This window comes from Pongo pygmaeus, chromosome 5, assembly GCF_028885625.2.
Source record: "Pongo pygmaeus isolate AG05252 chromosome 5, NHGRI_mPonPyg2-v2.0_pri, whole genome shotgun sequence".
NCBI lineage: Eukaryota > Metazoa > Chordata > Mammalia > Primates > Hominidae > Pongo > Pongo pygmaeus.
Genome location: NC_072378.2, coordinates 155,352,498 through 155,369,865, shown reverse-complemented (window position 1 = coordinate 155,369,865; position 17,368 = coordinate 155,352,498). Strand labels below are relative to the sequence as shown.

Here is a 17,368-nt window from a genome sequence, read left to right as displayed (position 1 = left end):
AAAAGAAAAGTTATATACACGTACTATAAAAACAAGGTAAAAAGTTCAAAATTTTATTTAAACAATGTAAACACAGTAAAATTGGATTTAGAAAACAGCTGGAAAAGCAAAGCTGAAAAACTAATAGTAGCCAAAAAAATTTTTTTCCAGTTGTTTCTCTTTGTCTGAGACAGGGTCTCACTCAGTCGCCCAGGCTGGAGTGCAGTGGCATGATCATGGTTCACTGCCTTGACCTTCTGGGCTCAAGCGATATTCCTGCCTTAGCCCTGCAGCGGCTGGAACTGCAGGCAGGCAACACCATGCCCAACTAATTTCTGTATTTTTTAGTAGAGATAGGGGTTTCATCATGTTGCCTAGGCTGTCGCAAACTCCTGGGTTCAAGCGATCCGCCCACCTCGGCCTCCTTAAGTGCTGGACAGGTGTGAGCCACTGTGCCTCGCCAGTTTTGTTTTTTAAAATAAAACTTACATTAGACATAGTATTTACAATAAAGGATTTCCACTTCTTATTGTAACTCTAATAGTGCAATGCATTTCCAAAGAAAATCCAAATCCACTTTTCACCATAAAAATGTCAACCTACATGAGGGGTGATTAGAATAGCATTTTCTTCACTTTTTGAGACAGGGTCTCACTCTGTCGCCCAGGCTGGAGTGCAGTAGCATAATCATGGGTCACTACAGCCTTGACTTCATGGGCTCAAAAGATCCTCCCACCTCAGCCTCCCAAGCAGCTGAGACAATAGATGCATACCATCACACTCAGCTAATTTTTAAGTTGTTTTGTAGAGATGAGGTCTCGCCATGTTGCCCAGCCTGCTCATAGACTCCTGGGCTCAAGTGATCCTCCCACCTCAGCCTCCCAAAATGCTGGGACTGCAGGTGTGAGCTGCCACACCTGGCCTGTTATTTTAGAAAAAATCTTTTATTCCAGAGGAGACTAGGGACACTTTAGTTTACACAAGAAACTTAGTCATGAATGAAAAAAGATGAGCATATATTAACTTTAATGAAAGTAGTTAAGTTTTTAATTCAGTTGCAGAAACTGATGAGATAAATAAACTTCAAATAACAGAAATCAAACTGAGTTAATCATAGAAAGTAATGGAAAGATATTCAAAAAATTCTCAGTATAAAGATTAGGAAGAAAATAAAAATATTCTGATAAATAATCTCCTCACAAGGGCCTGGTTTATATTTAAAAAAGATGTCAAGAAAAAAGAAGAAATCAATAATATAATTAGAAGGTATAGTTAAGGAGTACTCGGAGGAAAAGTGAATGAAAGACAATACTATAAAATGAACACATTCTGCTCACAGAATGGTGCCCTAGTTGACTCAGAAAGCTGTGCAAGTGTAATTTCAAGGAAGTAATTGACTAAAGTTCTCGTTATTGGACTTATTTTTACCTACATCTAATTCTGTAACTCAACGAACTGAAACGATAAGTTTCTGATGAGATTTGTCCATAACATTTAAAAAGAATATAATAGAGACATTCTAATAATCCAATAAAAGAAGAGCTTGTGACCCTTTTGTGAAAAACTCAGACTTTAACATAACAGACATTAAAAATACTGCCCCTCTACCCCAAGTTCCAATCCACCAAATCTCACCTTAATGACCTTGGACCCAATTTTATATGATCCAGAACTGAGTTTCTGAAGAGCTCGAAATGCATCTTGTCGATGAACCATGCAGACATAAGCACAGCCCCGGGGAGGAATCATCTAATAAAAAAAAAAAAATTGTTTCAAGAAAAGGTATAAGAACAGAAACTCATTCTGGTATTTTATGGTTTAAATGACACAAAACATTGACTACTTACTAATACTTCAACTCAATTTTGATAGATTACTGACTTATTTTCCCCTTTCTTCCTCCAGCTGTTTATTAGTAGGTACAATTCATGTACAATTAATAACTCAATTTTTAAAATCCCAAAATTCAAAACTCAATTAGGTATCATAAGCCACGATAAATGTGAAATCTTAAATATCACATGGCAATATTTTCTGAATACAGAAAAAGAACTATTAAAAACAAAACAAAATGTATAACTTCATATATATAATACCACCAGATAAAAGGGAAGTAGTATTATATAGCCAAAATATTTGAAGGCAACAATTTATTCCTAATATTACTTCAATTTTTCCAAATGTTATACTGAGTAATGCAAAGAGGATTTTTCTTTTGGGGAATTATCTTAATATAAAATCCATAATCTGAAACAATTGATGATAAAAATTTTCAGTCTTATAAAACTTTATTTTGTTCAAGTGCTTCTGGCAAAAGTTTTAACATAAAGAGAATAGCCTCAGTGTTCAGATCTGAGACTGATTTATAAAGCCTTTAACTATTCTACACCAGACCATAAAATTATACTTAATATATTAACTCAGAAAACTATTCACAGCATTTGTTTCTTTCTGAGAAACTCAAAAGGCATTCTATCATTTTATTTTCACTCAATACCTAATAAGCCATTATCTGTTATTAAAGCTTACATAGAAACCTTTTCCTCAGCCTTGCTAACACTTCAAGCTACTGCCTCTTTAATATTAATATCAAACTTCTTAAAAGAGAAATCTATCTAAACCTTGACATTCTTCTTTATCTACTGCAATCTAGCTCTAATTCCTCACTAACCCATTGGAAAATATTCTACTCTCTTCAAGCTCACCAATGACCTACTAAATGCCAAACTGAATGGACTTTGTCTTTGAAGTCCCCAAAATTAAATGAGTGGATTATGAATCTTCATTTCACAAAATAACTTAGTGCTCATTAATTTATAAGTACTATGCTCTCAAAACGTAATACAATAGAGAAGAGGGATAAGGCAAACAGATGCTCAAGGGACCATGATACAAGAAAGATTACAAATACGATCATCAAACACGAAAATCCAAAATGCTACTTGGACACAAGGTCTGTTCAGAGCAATGATTCCTGCTGTGCGTCAGAATCACCTATGCAGCTGTGAAACTTTGCTAAAAATTTGAAGACACTGAGCATGGGCATCCCTAATTTTTCAAATGTCAAGACATATTACTGATATGCAGCTAGAACTGAGAATCACTAGTTTAAAGGTAGGGGTAAATCAGAAAGAAACTTCAGAGAAAGTATATGGTTATAGACTCTGAAAGACAGTGATGCTTTTGACAGGTAAAATCTAAAGACAAAAGAATAAGAGAGGAAGACAGCACTCTTGTGGTATAGAAAGAGAAATCTGAAGTACCCAAGTTGAAATCCGTAACCAATCATCTTTTTATCACCTGTGTAACTCAAGCAAATCACTTAGTTTCCTCATTAGAAAATAACAGTATTTGAATTACTTAACCAGCTTCTTATGAGGCTCCAAAAAGATCATACACAGTCAAAAGTAAGATGCAAAATGGTTCAACTCAACTCAAATAAAGAATTCTGTTACTATTACAGAAAAGTCAAGTTTGGCCATTTAAGGAAGACTGGGAATTAAGACTAGAAAGGAAAACTGGGCAATTTTCTGATAAATAATGATAAAAAGATCCCACAGACATAAAACTGTAACCACAGGGAATGAAATCAGACGCCTGATGAATTAAGTCTCCTCATACTTCCTGTTTACTAGGATGGATGGATGGATAACTGTCTCCCCAAACAAATGACAACAAAACATTTCATCACACAGCAGGAGGAAGAAAGACAGAGAACACATAATTTTTAAATAAAAGAACAATTAAAATAGCTAACCAAAGATGTCTGACCTTCAGGGAAAAGCATCAGGCCTCATGAAGAATAAAGGAGGAGACTGAGTGGTGCAAAACTAGTGCAAGAATCAAGAGTGAAAGAGTTATGCTCAACTTACTAGCAATTCGCTGGCCATACTGATTTTCTTACCTAACATTTGCTCTGTTTGATAAAAAAGAGAGTAAAAGAGCACGAGAGGGCTAGAGAGTGAGAAGAAAAAGGCAAAAGAAACTGGGATCCTAAGTCCAGCTGTGTCTCCATGACTGCTTCTGTGGTCATGTGCAAGTGACTACAATTCTGTGGAACTCTCCATTTCCTCAGACGCAGTTTTTAAAAAAAGGAATTAAACCAGACCACACATAGGGTTCCTGCTAACTCAAACATTCGATGATGGTAGGAATCAAGCATGCTACACTGCTATAAAACTCAAGAATATTTTGTTAGAATTCCACTAAAAAATAAAAATAATTAAGGAGAGAAACAGCACCAAAATAAACACAGACATTATCAAAGTAAAGCAATCCTTTTAAAGATGTGTATTATTTAAGGCAGACATTACTGGGCTAATTAGGAACAGAAGTGATTCTTTGTATTAATAAAAACCTCCTTTTTTAAAACCTTAAATTATTAAGAACTGATACTTGCATTAATGGATTCAATCTGTCCAAACTCTTCAAACAGGTTGGTTAAGTCTTGCTGTGTTGCCTTCTTGTCCACTTGCCCAACCCAGAGAGTTGTACTACATACTGTCAAGACATAAGAGACAAATGACCTAAATCATATAGACACAGTTACTTCTTTCAAAAGTAGTTGAGGAAAAAGCAGTAATAAACATAATAATTAAATTTAAGATAATACATTTAAAAATAATTGTCAATGAACACTTGCATCTGTTATGTTTAAAATCAACTAAAATCACAAGTATTAATTCACATCTCTGCCAAGTCAACCACTTACTTGTCACCTGTTTTCAAGCTTGGCTGCATGCTTGAACCATCTGTGGATGCCAGGGTCCCACTCTAAGAGGATGAGTGGCATGCAGTGTCAAAGACAGGGAACTGAGAGTTGTAAAATTCCCTAGGTGACTCTAATGTGCAACGAAGTTTCAAACCCACTTCTCACCGTAATCCCATTTGTGAACCTTTTTTTTTTTTTTTGAGACAGAGTCTCACTCTGTCGCCCAGGCTGGAGTGCAGTGGCACAATCTCGGCTCACTGCAAGCTCCGCCTCCCAGGTTCATGCCATTCTCCTGCCTCAGCCTCCCGAGTAGCTAGGACTACAGGCGCCCGCCACCACACCCGGCTAATTTTTTGTATTTTTAGTAGAGACGGGGTTTCACCATGTTAGCCAGGATGGTCTCGATCTCCTGACCTCATGATCTGCCCACCTCGGCCTCCCACAGCGCTGGGATTACAGGCGTGAGCCACCATGCCCGGCCTGTGAACCTTTTAAGTGTCTTTCTGTGCTGGAAGGATTAAGTGAATGTGTCTCCCTAATCAAGAGATAAATCTAAAAATAGCATCTTATCCTTAAGGAAACAATCCTTTCTGGGAAGATACAAAGGGAAAATGGCCAAATCAGAACCCCCTAACCCCTTGAAAGACTTGAAGATACTTAACCATTGAAGGCCATATCCCCTTAACAAATATTAAACATGAGACACCTTGCCTACTTTCAGCTGTACTGTTCATGCCTCCACGAATGCCTCCTTTTACAGAAGACATTTATTTAAAAAATATTTATAGCTGACACCTTTGCAGAATTTTCATACATTGTATTTGGATTTATGTCAATGTCCACATTTCTGGCTACCTTTGATCTATAATTAAAGACAGGTTTAAGGCAGGTTTTACTCTATGGCTAATTTAGCCCCATATGAAGGTACCCTTGGCAAGATCACTACTGAGTGCCCTAGGCTTTTCAACCAGGTCTCTCCACACTGGCTAGTCAGAACTCTTCTAGACCTGTGTAAGCTTTAGGAATCACTTAGCTAACACAGAGTCCCTGGTCATTGTTCTTTCCCTACAAGCTGTTTATCTCCTGTAAGTCTTACCCTATGCATATTCAATGTAATCTTCAACCAAAGTCTCAAGGAGCTCTGCATTAGGTTTTTTTTCATTTGTTTGTTTGTTTGTTTCTGAGACAGGTCTCACTCTGTTGCCCAGGCTGCAGTGCAGTGATGCGATCTCGGCTCTCTGCAACTTTCACCTCCCGGGCTCAAGTGATCCTCAGCCTTGTGAGTAACTGGGACTACAGGTGTGCGTCATCATGCTCAGCTAATTTTTCTTGTATCTTTAGCAGAGATGTGGTTTCACCACATTGCCTAGGCTGGTCTCAAGTAATTTCAAAGTGCTGGAATTACAGAGGCAAGCCACCATGCCTAGCCTTGTAACAGTTTTTTATTGCTGCTATAACAAAATAACATGAAGTTAGAATAAAACAAATACATTCCCTTATAGTTCTGAAGATCTACAATGGGTCAGCAGGTATGCATTCCCTCTAGAGGGCTCTAGGAGAGAATCCGTTTCCTTACCTTTGCTAGGTTCTACAAGCTGCCTGCATTCCTTGGCTCATGGTCCCATCCTCCGTCTTCAAAACCACCTCCACAACATTTCCCAAATTCTCTCCCCTTTCATTATCACATCACCTTTTCTCTTCAACGTACTTGCTTCCCTCTTATGTACCCGTGTAATTAAACTGGGCCTTCTGGATAATCCAGGTTATCTCCCCACCTCATGATCCCTAATTTAAAAGGGCCTGAAAAGTCCCTTTTGCCATACAATGTAACATATTTAAAAATCCCAATGATTTAAATGTAGATACCTTTTAGGGGGCCATTATTCAATCTACCACAAACCCTTAACAGAAGTCTGGGCCTCTGTCATGGAAAAGATCCCCCCACCCCTTTATTTTTGGAGACGAGGTCTTGCTCTGTCACCCAGGCTGAGGCTGGAGTGCAATGTCCTAATTATAGCTCACTGCAGCCTCCTACTCCTGGGTTTAAGGCATCCTCCTGTCTCAGCCTCCACAGAAGCTGAAACTATAGGCACACCATCACCATGCTTGGCTAAGTTTTTATTTTTAGTACAGACATGGTCTTGCTCTTTCCCAAGCTGGTCTCAAATTCCTGGCCTCAAGCAATCCTCCCGCCTTGGCCTTCCAAAGTACTGGGATTATAGGTTTGAGCCAGTATACTCAGCCTTAAGGATTCTTTTGTGTTTTTTTGTTGTTTTGTTTTGATACAGGGTCTTGCTCTGTTCCTCAGGCTGGAGTGCAGTGGCACAATCATATCCCACTGCAGCTTCTCAACCTCCTAGGCACAAGTGATTCTCCCACCTCTTGCTTGAGTAGCTGGGACTTACAGAGGTGTGAACCACCTTGCCCTACTAATTTCTTTTTTTTTTGGGGGTACAGATGGCATCTCACTTTGTTGCTCAGGCTGGTCTTAAACTCCTGGCCTCAAGCAGTCTGCTGGCCTGTGCCTCCCAAAGTAGCTTGGATTACAGGTGTGAGCTGCTGCACCTGGCATTCACTTTTTCCTCTTTATTACTGGTTCTGCATATTCCAGCTGCCTTAATCTCCCTGAACTCTGTTCTATATTTCCCATCTCTTTCAATATTATCTCTCTACACATTTTTCCCATAGGAAACTCCATTTTTTCTCCCCAGAAAGCATTAAAGATTCTTGCCATCCCATGCAGAAGGGACACTTGATTCCTGGAATGTTATTATTCACTGGTGCTTTATATCCCCTAGACTATTCATGAAAACCTTGTGTTCTAAAATCCATGCTAAAGACCAACAAATCGTATGAAAACACTACCATATGTTTAAAATGTGTTAAGAAAGAATACAAACCACAGGAAATTGATACCGCTTTTGAATAAGGAGAGTTGTGAGGTAAACAATCAGAGATTATTTTTCACTGTACAGGCATACCTTGGAGCTACTGCAACTTTTGTTCCAGACCACCACAATAAAGCAGATATCGCAATAAGGTGAGTCACATAAATTGTTCTTCCCAGTGCATACAAAAGATATGTTTACACTACACTGTAACCTATTAAGTGTGCAATAGCATTATGTCTAAAAAAAAAAAAAGTACATACCCTAATTTTAAAATATTTTATTGCAAAAAAAAAAGAAAAAAAAAGAAAAAAAAAACAATGCTGACATAGAGACAAAGTAGGCACCTGCTATTGGAAAAATAGTGCCAATAGATGTACTTAATAAAGGGTGGTCACAACCCTTCAATCTATTAAAAAAAAAAAAAAGGTATCTTCAAAGCACAATGGAGTGAAGTGCAATAAAACAAGGTATGCCTGTATTTGGTTATGCGTTTTTTATTCACGTGTTTTTTATTTTCTTTTTTGCTGTTTGTTGTACCCATGAAAATAAAACAGAAATAAAAAATAAATTCCACGGTTGAAAACTATGTAAACAGCACACATATGTTTACTGCGGCACTATTCACAGTAGCAAAGACTTGGAACCAATCCAAATGTTCATCAATGATAGACTGGATTAAGAAAATGTGGCACATATACACTATGGAATACTATGCAGCCATAAAAAAGGATGAGTTCATGTCCTTTGCAGGGACATGGATGAAGCTGGAAACCACCATTCTCAGCAAACTATCACAAGGACAGAAAACCAGACACTACATGTTCTCACTCATAGGTGGGAATTGAACAATGAGAACACTTAGACACAGGCGGGGAACATCACACACTGGGGTCTGTCGGGGGGTGGGGGGGGGTGGGGGGGGTGGGGTGCTGGGGGAAGGATAGCATTAGGAGATATACCTAATGTAAATGACAAGTTGATGTGTGCAGCAAACCAACATGGTACATGCATACCTATGTAACAAACCTGCACATTCTACACAGGTACCCTAGAACTTAAAGTATAATTTAAAAAAAAAGAAAAAACTTAGATGACAGGTTGATGGGTGCAGCAAACCACCATAGCACCTGTGTACCTATGTAACAAACCTGCACATTCAGCACATGTATCCCAGAACTTAAAGGAAAATAAAATAGAAAATTAAATAAATGGTTTAAAAAAAAAAAAACTATGTAAACAGTGACATCAACAACATGACAAATTAAGTGAGAAATTAAACGAGAGCGACTCCATATAAAATCCTTACTCTAATATTGGCAAATAGATAATTCTGAACATCTTAATGGTAATCATGCGAGAAAGCACAGTAGAGATTTTTGTGGTCAAACGTTTGACATTATTTCTTTTATCAGCCAGCACTAAAATGTTTAGACGTATACCCTAACCCTAAGGGACAAACAAACTTCTAGAGCAAGGATAATCAATATTATCAGGTTGACACTAGCTCTCACAACCGGATAAAATTCATGCAAGATAGCCAAGGCCTACAAAAACTCCCAAAACTTAGTAAGAAGATGGCTATTGCCTTTTATTATAGGCCTGGGTTTCCAAGACGCTCTAGTAGCATAAATTATACCAATCATTTTTCTAACTCCCTGGCAGAGGGAATTTATGTGGAAGTCTTCAGAAATTAGATAACACAATCAATGTTTAGCTCTTTGGAAAGAATGACAATTTGCTCGATTTTATGTACTTCTTTGCCCATATGTAAACTCTTAGTTCATCTTAAAAGTCATAACCCACCAAGAACACCCTAGGCAGAATTTGGCACTAATTAAAACTTATTTTGCTGTGCTTAACATTCCTACCAAGTGAACTCTCCCCACGCCTGCTCCAAAACCAAACCCCACCACTACCAAATCTGTTCTAATCATACGTAACTGACTAACATGTAACCGTGCAAAGTTTGTACAGTAGGAATTATCCTGTAGTGCTAACCCATAACGTTATAGTTACTTTAAAAATTAGATATAGCTAAGTATATGCTTCCTTTAATAATTATTCCCACAGATCTGGTGGCCATAATTGCTAAGAATACTATAGACAGAAGTCACTGTGTCCATGCTACAGATACCAGCCTAGTCTGCTTTTTCAGTCAATATGTATTTTCTAACTTGCGTTTGAAAAACAAACAAAAAATCAACCCTCAATGACCTTGGTATTTGAATGGAATCTGTTCTTCCTTTTTCTTCTCTTCGCTATCATGTTACAAAAACCAGAGACAACATTACTCATTTACCAAACCACTTTTAAACTTAATCTGAAAATAAAATTTGGCTGAGAGACTTTGTAGCAGGTAACTATTTTTTAAATATTAATTGAAACCAAAGCACTGCAGATATATGTTACTTACCACTTAGTGTTTTAGATCTAATTGGAGGTAATCCCTTTTTCTGTCGTTCTTTCTCCCTTTCTCTGGCTCTCCTTTCACTTGAATACGACCGTGATGATTTCCTCTTTCTTTCTCTTGAGCGGGAGCGTGATCGCTTTCTGTGTTTACGCTTTCTAGAGCCAGACCGTGACCTAGACCTTCGTTTTCTTGGTGATCTACAAAAAATTTTCATTTTACTTCTAATGACAATGTTTTCTTTCTATCAAATCTGTCACTTCTAAGTGAGGGAAAAAAACAGTAACAAAAAAAGTTGTCTTATATTTAGTGACAATATGTTAAAATATTCTGAAGTACAATCAAGTCTCAAAAATGCGTTTTACTTAAATCCGTGTGCTGCTTAGGTCCATATTAGTTGGCAATGATTCTGAGTATTGGTGACTATTCACAATGAAGAGGAAAAAGATTCTAGAAAGGGTCTCACTTTCTCTTAGTGTATTCCAACTCATTTTTCAAACAGAAGAACAGGAATGAAAGACCAAAGAAAATTAAAAGACCATTTAAGTGTCAGAGCATTAGGCATTAGGCCACTACATAATTCTGCTTAGTAGTTTCCAACTTATAAAATTTTATGGTGCTTGTAGAAGGTGACACTGAAACACTTTCTTTTTTGCCTGTCAACCACTTGCCATTGAGCTCTCTTCAAAATGCTTAGTAAGATGCTGCTAATGACAAATGAAGATATCTTCAGCATTAAGATTGTTACTGCTTCAGGAAAATAACTCAGTGATACGCGGTGGGTCTAGAGAAAGTTGAACTGACAGGCTCTCATTTGCAATAGATAAATATAAAGAACTTTGTGACAAGAAAAAGAAATGACTGAAAAACTCATCAAACGTACTGCCCCTCTTCCAGCATTTACTGTTCAGATTTTCAGGGGCATTCATATGCAAAAAATAGGATACAAAAATGTTAAAGACTGATGCCTTTAAGTTAAGCTCATGAAGAAAACTATGTTTCCTAACGGTTTGGTATTACAGTTAATGTTTATAAAAATAAATTTTGTAGTTCCATTTTTATAACCATTTTTGGTATCACTGTGAGATGAATGGAATCCAGGAAATATGGCCTGACTTAACTGTTGTTTAGGGGCAACAATATTCTAAATTGGGTGTCATCATAATATTAACTAAAATAAAATATAATTCAAAATCCCTGTCTCATGATATGGCTGCCAATCTTATGTAAATTACTGAAATAAATGGCCACAGATATACCAATTAAAACAGAACAAAGGTTATCTTGTTTTTGGAATAACTTTTTTTCCGAGAGACTGTGAAAAAATATGTCATCCCAAGGAAAACATTTCCTTTCATCCTGATGCAAAGAAATAAAGCCAACATTTTAAAGTTCACACACAGCTATTATTAAATATCATTGTAGAACCTTGAACGAGATCGTGAATGTGTTCTTGATCTTGAGCGAACCGCCACTTTCTTAGCTTCTTGTTCAAAGACCTCCTCTTCCACTCCATCTTGCCCTTCATCTATATCCATATCCTTGAAAGTCAAAAGAACAGCAAACAAACAGAAAGGCTAGTTGAGACAGAGTTATACATTGACAATTCTGTTTTTAAAAATACTGACAATAGGAGCATTCATGCCTAATACAGGGGTGTCCAATCTTTTGGTTTCCCTGGGCCCCATTAGAAGTAATGTCTTTGGCCACACGTAAAATATACTAACACTAATGACAGCTGACGAGCTTAAAAAAAAAAAAAAAAAAAAAAAAAAAAATCGCAAAAAACAAATCTCATATTGTTTTAAGAAAGTTTACAAATTTGTGTTGGGCTGCATTCAAAGCAGTTCTGGGCCATGTGCTTAGCCTAGGGGCCATGCTTAGGCCTTGGACAAGCTTGGCCTAATAGGTTAAACAATTACAAAGTGGAGCTTAAGTGTGGGAAAAATATATTCAGGGCACTGCTAGTATAAAATATTTTATATGATTTCTTCAGCCACTTTTAGAAATTTATGACCCAGAAAAACATTTACTTTTACCTGTTGCTGAATATCTATGGAATCATCCAAATTGACTTCAGGTTCAAGAAAATGCTGCTGACTACTCCCTTGTGATGGTGACGCTGAATGCTCTGACCCAAATGTTCCTTCCTGACTATCCTGAGGCGTGGCCTATTGAGAACATATACAAACACACAAAGATTGGGAGATACTTTTTGTTATGAATGAAAATGTAAACACAGCAAACATCACAATTACATGTTTAAAAACAAAAGCCATACATAAAAGAAATTCCATGTTAAATCATTTATAAAGTAATCAATCCAAAATTAAACATTTGTATAAACTCAAGTTTATATGAAAGCAGAGAACAGCTCCATAAAAGGAAGGGACTAAAATATTAAAATGGTAAAATCAAGTAAATTTTCAATTGTGAAAATATAAACTACAGAGGATTAATAAAGAAATTACAGCATGAAAAATATATAATGGCAGTCAGTTAAATGAATCTAGATTTTTCCCTGATGATTGGCATTAATAAAAAATGCTATAAAGAAAAAACAGGCCAGGCACAGTGGCTCACGCCAGTAATCCCAGTACTTTGGGAGGCTGAAGCGGGTGGATCACGAGGTCAGAAGTTCAAGACCAGCCTGGCCAAGATGGTGAAACCCGTCTCTACTAAAAATACAGAAAAATTAGCAGGGCACGCTGGCAGATGCCTGTAATCCCAGCTACTCAGGAGGCTGAGGCAGAGAACTGCTTGAACCTGAGAGGCGGAGGCAGCAGTGAGCTGAGATCTGCATTCTCAATCTCTCATAGGTTTTATACTATCTACCTTATAAAAACAGTTCTAGTTTTCTTTACCACTTTCTTTTCTTCATTAGATTCGTTTTTGAACAATGAGGTTTTTCAGAACTTCTATTCCATTCAAAGGGATCTTATTATTCTAAGCTGTGAAATTTTGGAACTAATATATAGAGTAATTAACTAAGCCCAGAGTTCTCTCTTTTGGGTAGGTGAGATTCTTACAACAGACTCGCTCTCTCTCAAGTTTATTTTTACTTCCATAACATGGTGTTAATTACAAGCTGGTCAAGACTACTTGATTCTGCTAAGAGACAGACCATTAAAAAAATAAAGTACTACCAGGATTACAGTGCTTCTGCTAAACCTTCTAAAATGAAACTATGACTAAAGCAATTCACAAAGTGTTACATTTATAGCTCAACAAATCTGTTGTTTGGATAAATTCTTCCATCACGACTACTTCCTGCCTCTCTTAACAGTTCTGTGATTTTTGTATTATTATATCACTGATGACCTGTTTTGTTTTCTTTGAGTTACAACTTTGTTTTTTCTTTAAACAACATCTAAATGTTCTTAATTGTGTTCTATCTTTAACTTCTGGGTTCTCAGGCAGATATATTTGCTTGACATAAAATACTGCCCCTACTCTGGCCACTTATATCAGAATTGTTTCCTCAAAAAAAGGTATGAAACTCCATTCTCATAATTCTAGGCATGAGTTCCAATGCAGCAAATATCATTAACATCCATTTTATATTATTGTTTGCATTAAAAAGTCAAGTTCAGACCCCAATGTCTCAAGTTTGCTATCTCTTCCATCTAAAATAACCGTTCCCTCCTCCATGCTCCTAGAATCCTTCGGTTGTACCTCTGTGACAAAAATAAAGAATTCTGCCAGGTGTTCATACAGATGTATGTGCTCCATTAGAGAAGAGGTTACCTGATGCCACAACCTCATTTCTGTTCATCTTTGTATGTATCACTTGCCTAACAAGTGACACATACTTAAAAATATTTTGTGATATTTTTGTTAAACTCATTAATGCCAAAACTTTTTTAATATTAGGAAGCATGCTGGGGAGGGAGGGGGGGTTTCCTAATACTTTTATTCGGAACAGTTTACACGCGTAACCATTTCTCACATACAGCAGAAAAAGGCTTTGTAATAAATTTAATCCTAGCTCTACAACTTAACATATTTTATCAATTCTAAGGTGCAATATTTTGTCAAAGCTTATCAAATTCGTAAGATGAATTTAAAGGAGCCTTACAACTCAAAAGGATGTTACATTTAGTTATCGGTGCTTTAAAATTCTTGGCTATGCATAAAATAACCGCACATCTTAAGTCAGATAATATATAACACTAGCTGTACACTGCTGCATGAGATGTTTAATCTCACCGAGCTTCAACTTCCTCTGGGATAAAATGGGAGTCATAATGCCCATCTCCTGAGGGTTAAATGTATCCAAGCCTACAACATACCTAACAAAGCTCCTGCTACATGCTAACAGCAAATACGTTTTAAAAATTAAAGATAGCAATCTACATGGCCGTCATCATTGTCAACAATAACATAATCATCAACTTGCTTGATAGGGAACACAAAGAAAAACACGTTTAGTTTTAAGTGGTAATTCTGAAACCCCCTCCATCCTGTTCTCTACTTCCAGTATACTGAAATTAATTTCTACAATGTGGATTCATAAGTTACCAGAACACAATTTGATGACAGAAAAAACCATAAAGGTCCTGAAAAAAATGGATCTTACTAATAAGCGTTGAAAAAATATCACCATAACAAACTTTAGAAAGAAATAAAGTAGCTGGTAAAAGCTAAATAGTTGAGAAAATATTCTATTAAGACCAATTAAAAAAAAAGCCAACCCACAAAAATGCCAATTTATAGAATATAAATAGTAATAACTCTAAAGACCACAAGATGGGGTTATAAACCTTTTGAGGCTGTTGCTGCTCCAAGAGCTGCTGTCTGAGATGTTCTAGGTTTTGCTGTTGTAGTTGTTCTGCTATCTGATGAAAAATGGAATTGTTCACAGATTCTGAAACGTGAGAACTAAAAGGAAAAACAGGTGGAAACATATTTTAAAACCCACTAAAGATACTATGAAAATAACTGAGTATTCAAAGAAAACAAAAAAGTCAATTCAATAAAACATATTCTACTGCATGTTTTCTTTTGCAATTTTAATACTAAAAGTAGAATACTTGAGAACATTAATATATTAAAAGAAAAATACATTCTTCAATTGTACATCAATAGATGCATAACATGTCAGAGATGCTCTGCTGAAGATCTGATATTACCGTCTCATGCTATTAAATACATATAAAGTACTGCTTTTTCATTAGAGCATATTAAGAAAATCTCCATATTTTTTAAAAGTTTAAATATTTAAACATTGTTACTTTAACTCCTCCTCTTACTATGAGACAGAAAAATAGTCTATCAATCAGTATGTATGAAATCTACCATTGTAATTGACCATAAAATTTATAAAACTAATATTCTTCCTTTAGAAAATCATATACATCATTAGGTATGTTAACAGAGGCAGATACTGTTTAAATAAGAAAAAATAATCGTTTAACTATATTCTTGGAAATTCACACCTGGAATACACCTGGGATTCTGGGTGCCACAAGGTAAGACATTAACAATAAAAAGGGCATCCCAAAAGAGCCAAACAGGATGGTGAGAAGTCTTGAAACAGTTGGAAAAAAGTGTACTTCATCTGAAGCAAATAAACCTAAGAGGAAGAATGATACCTATCTTCAAATAATGAAAAGCTACATCTCTAAAGATAGCAGAGTAAATTTGATTCCTTGCTTCAGAAAGCAAAACGTGGGTCAGTGTATATTAACAGAAAATAAAGGAAACAGGATTCAGCTCAACAAAAGAACACACAATAATAACAATTAGTTAACTTCTCATCACAGAAAGCATTAAAATACTGGATAAATAAACTGTATCATCAGGACTGTTAAAGGAGATTCTTACATTGTTTAGGACACTGATCAACATGATTTCAAATGCTGCTTGCAAGTTTGCAATTCATAATCTAAAATACTAGTTTTTAAATTCTGTCAAGGGGAATCATTTTACTAAAATGATACATTTGTATTTAACATATTCTAAAATTATGTTTTTGTTTATTACCCCAATATATACAACTAATAACTTCTGTTTGAAACAAGAGACCCACGGACTTTCACCATTCATCCTTCTTCCATTCTCCCAACTTCTGCCCCTGCCTCCTCCAACATCTTCCCCCTACTAGTCCATTCACATACCCTCACAGAACCTTGGGCACTGCAGAATTGTTCAGGAAAAAAAAAGTAACTGATTTAATAAAAACATACAACACATTTCTTTACCAAAAAAAAAAAAAAAAAAATCCTCATAACTCCAATCCTTAATTCTGATTAGGTTGATGTGTTTCCACAATTTCATATGCTTTCTAGAAGTGGCCTCTAGCACTAGAAGCAAGCTTCATTCCTAGTATTCCAACCACTCTTACAATTAAGCTAAATAACTTAAAGCCTAATATGGAAAATATTACAACCAGTTTTACCAATATGTATCAATGTTCTTATAGGTAACTTTGATATAGTCTATTTGCAAAGATCTGAGAAAAGACTCAAAATAATACAAAAAGACAACAAGACATATCTCTATCACCTTTGTATAATGTTAGAGGTTCAACAGCTTGAAATAATAACCCCAACTTACTAAGTATACTTAGTAATTAAGATGGCAACATCCCACCCAATATAAAAAAACTATGGCTATAAAGAAAAAATTCTTACAGTTGTGAAGCTGGAATTTCCTTTTTGGGTTCTTCACTATGCTCAGAATCTTCCCCAAAATCAAACCTATCCATCAACTTCTGGGGGAAAGAAGGAGAAACAGACATATTAAAAAGTGCTTCACACAAATACAAGTTACAAATGCTATTTTAAATGTCAATGGCATTCCGTTATCTCTATCATTTAATGTGTAAATAAACGTTTTGTATCACTTTATACTATTATAAAGTGTTTTGAGTAGATCTTTAAAGCATTTTGATATGTATTATCTTACATAACAAAACAAATTATGATAGAGGCAGGATAAACACTAATACTCAAATTTTACAGAAGACTAAGAATTAAAATAATTAGTTGGTTTTTCCATGGTAATAAGCTTGATAAAACATCTAGGGCCATAATCAATGGGTCTATTCCTAGTATGGGTCTCATCTTAGAATGCTGTTATTCTTCTGAATGCTCAATTTAAAGGCTTTTTATGTGGTCTAGCTATTTAGTGTTAGACTATATTAGACTTAGAAGCTGCTGGCCAAAACAGTCTAAGTAATAATCCAATAAATCAGTATCTACTTTCCTATAAAAAGTACAAATTTTAAAAATATGAACACCACTTCCAAGTAGTATGATACTCCCATAATTAATAAGCATATACTAAGAATATCACACACTGAATTGTACATGAAAGATTTTAAGTTTTAGAAAACACTTTAATTATTAATAATTTAGGCATCAACTTATTATAGTT

The 17,368-nt window shown here is 35.9% G+C and overlaps 1 protein-coding gene across 17 annotated transcripts in view; it reads right to left on the bottom strand.

The window, feature by feature from the left end:
- Window positions 1–17,368, bottom strand: part of SCAF8 (SR-related CTD associated factor 8) — a 229,774-nt gene that overhangs the window by 143,025 nt on the left and 69,381 nt on the right. For 14 of the 17 annotated variants that reach the window (XR_010126805.1, XR_010126804.1, XR_010126803.1 and 11 more), the window contains 7 exons: window positions 16,624–16,703; window positions 14,752–14,869; window positions 12,028–12,159; window positions 11,417–11,529; window positions 9,995–10,188; window positions 4,379–4,479; window positions 1,615–1,728 (listed from right to left, as the gene is read on the bottom strand). Coding sequence is in view for 10 of the 17 variants with exons in the window: in XM_063666756.1 (XP_063522826.1) it covers window positions 1,615–1,728; window positions 4,379–4,479; window positions 9,995–10,188; window positions 11,417–11,529; window positions 12,028–12,159; window positions 14,752–14,869; window positions 16,624–16,703 (852 nt within the window). In the remaining 7 variants the exon portion in view is untranslated. The remainder of the gene's footprint in view (window positions 1–1,614; window positions 1,729–4,378; window positions 4,480–9,994; window positions 10,189–11,416; window positions 11,530–12,027; window positions 12,160–14,751; window positions 14,870–16,623; window positions 16,704–17,368) is intronic. The other 3 variants (XM_063666758.1, XM_063666757.1, XM_063666755.1) reach the window with 1 other exon arrangement.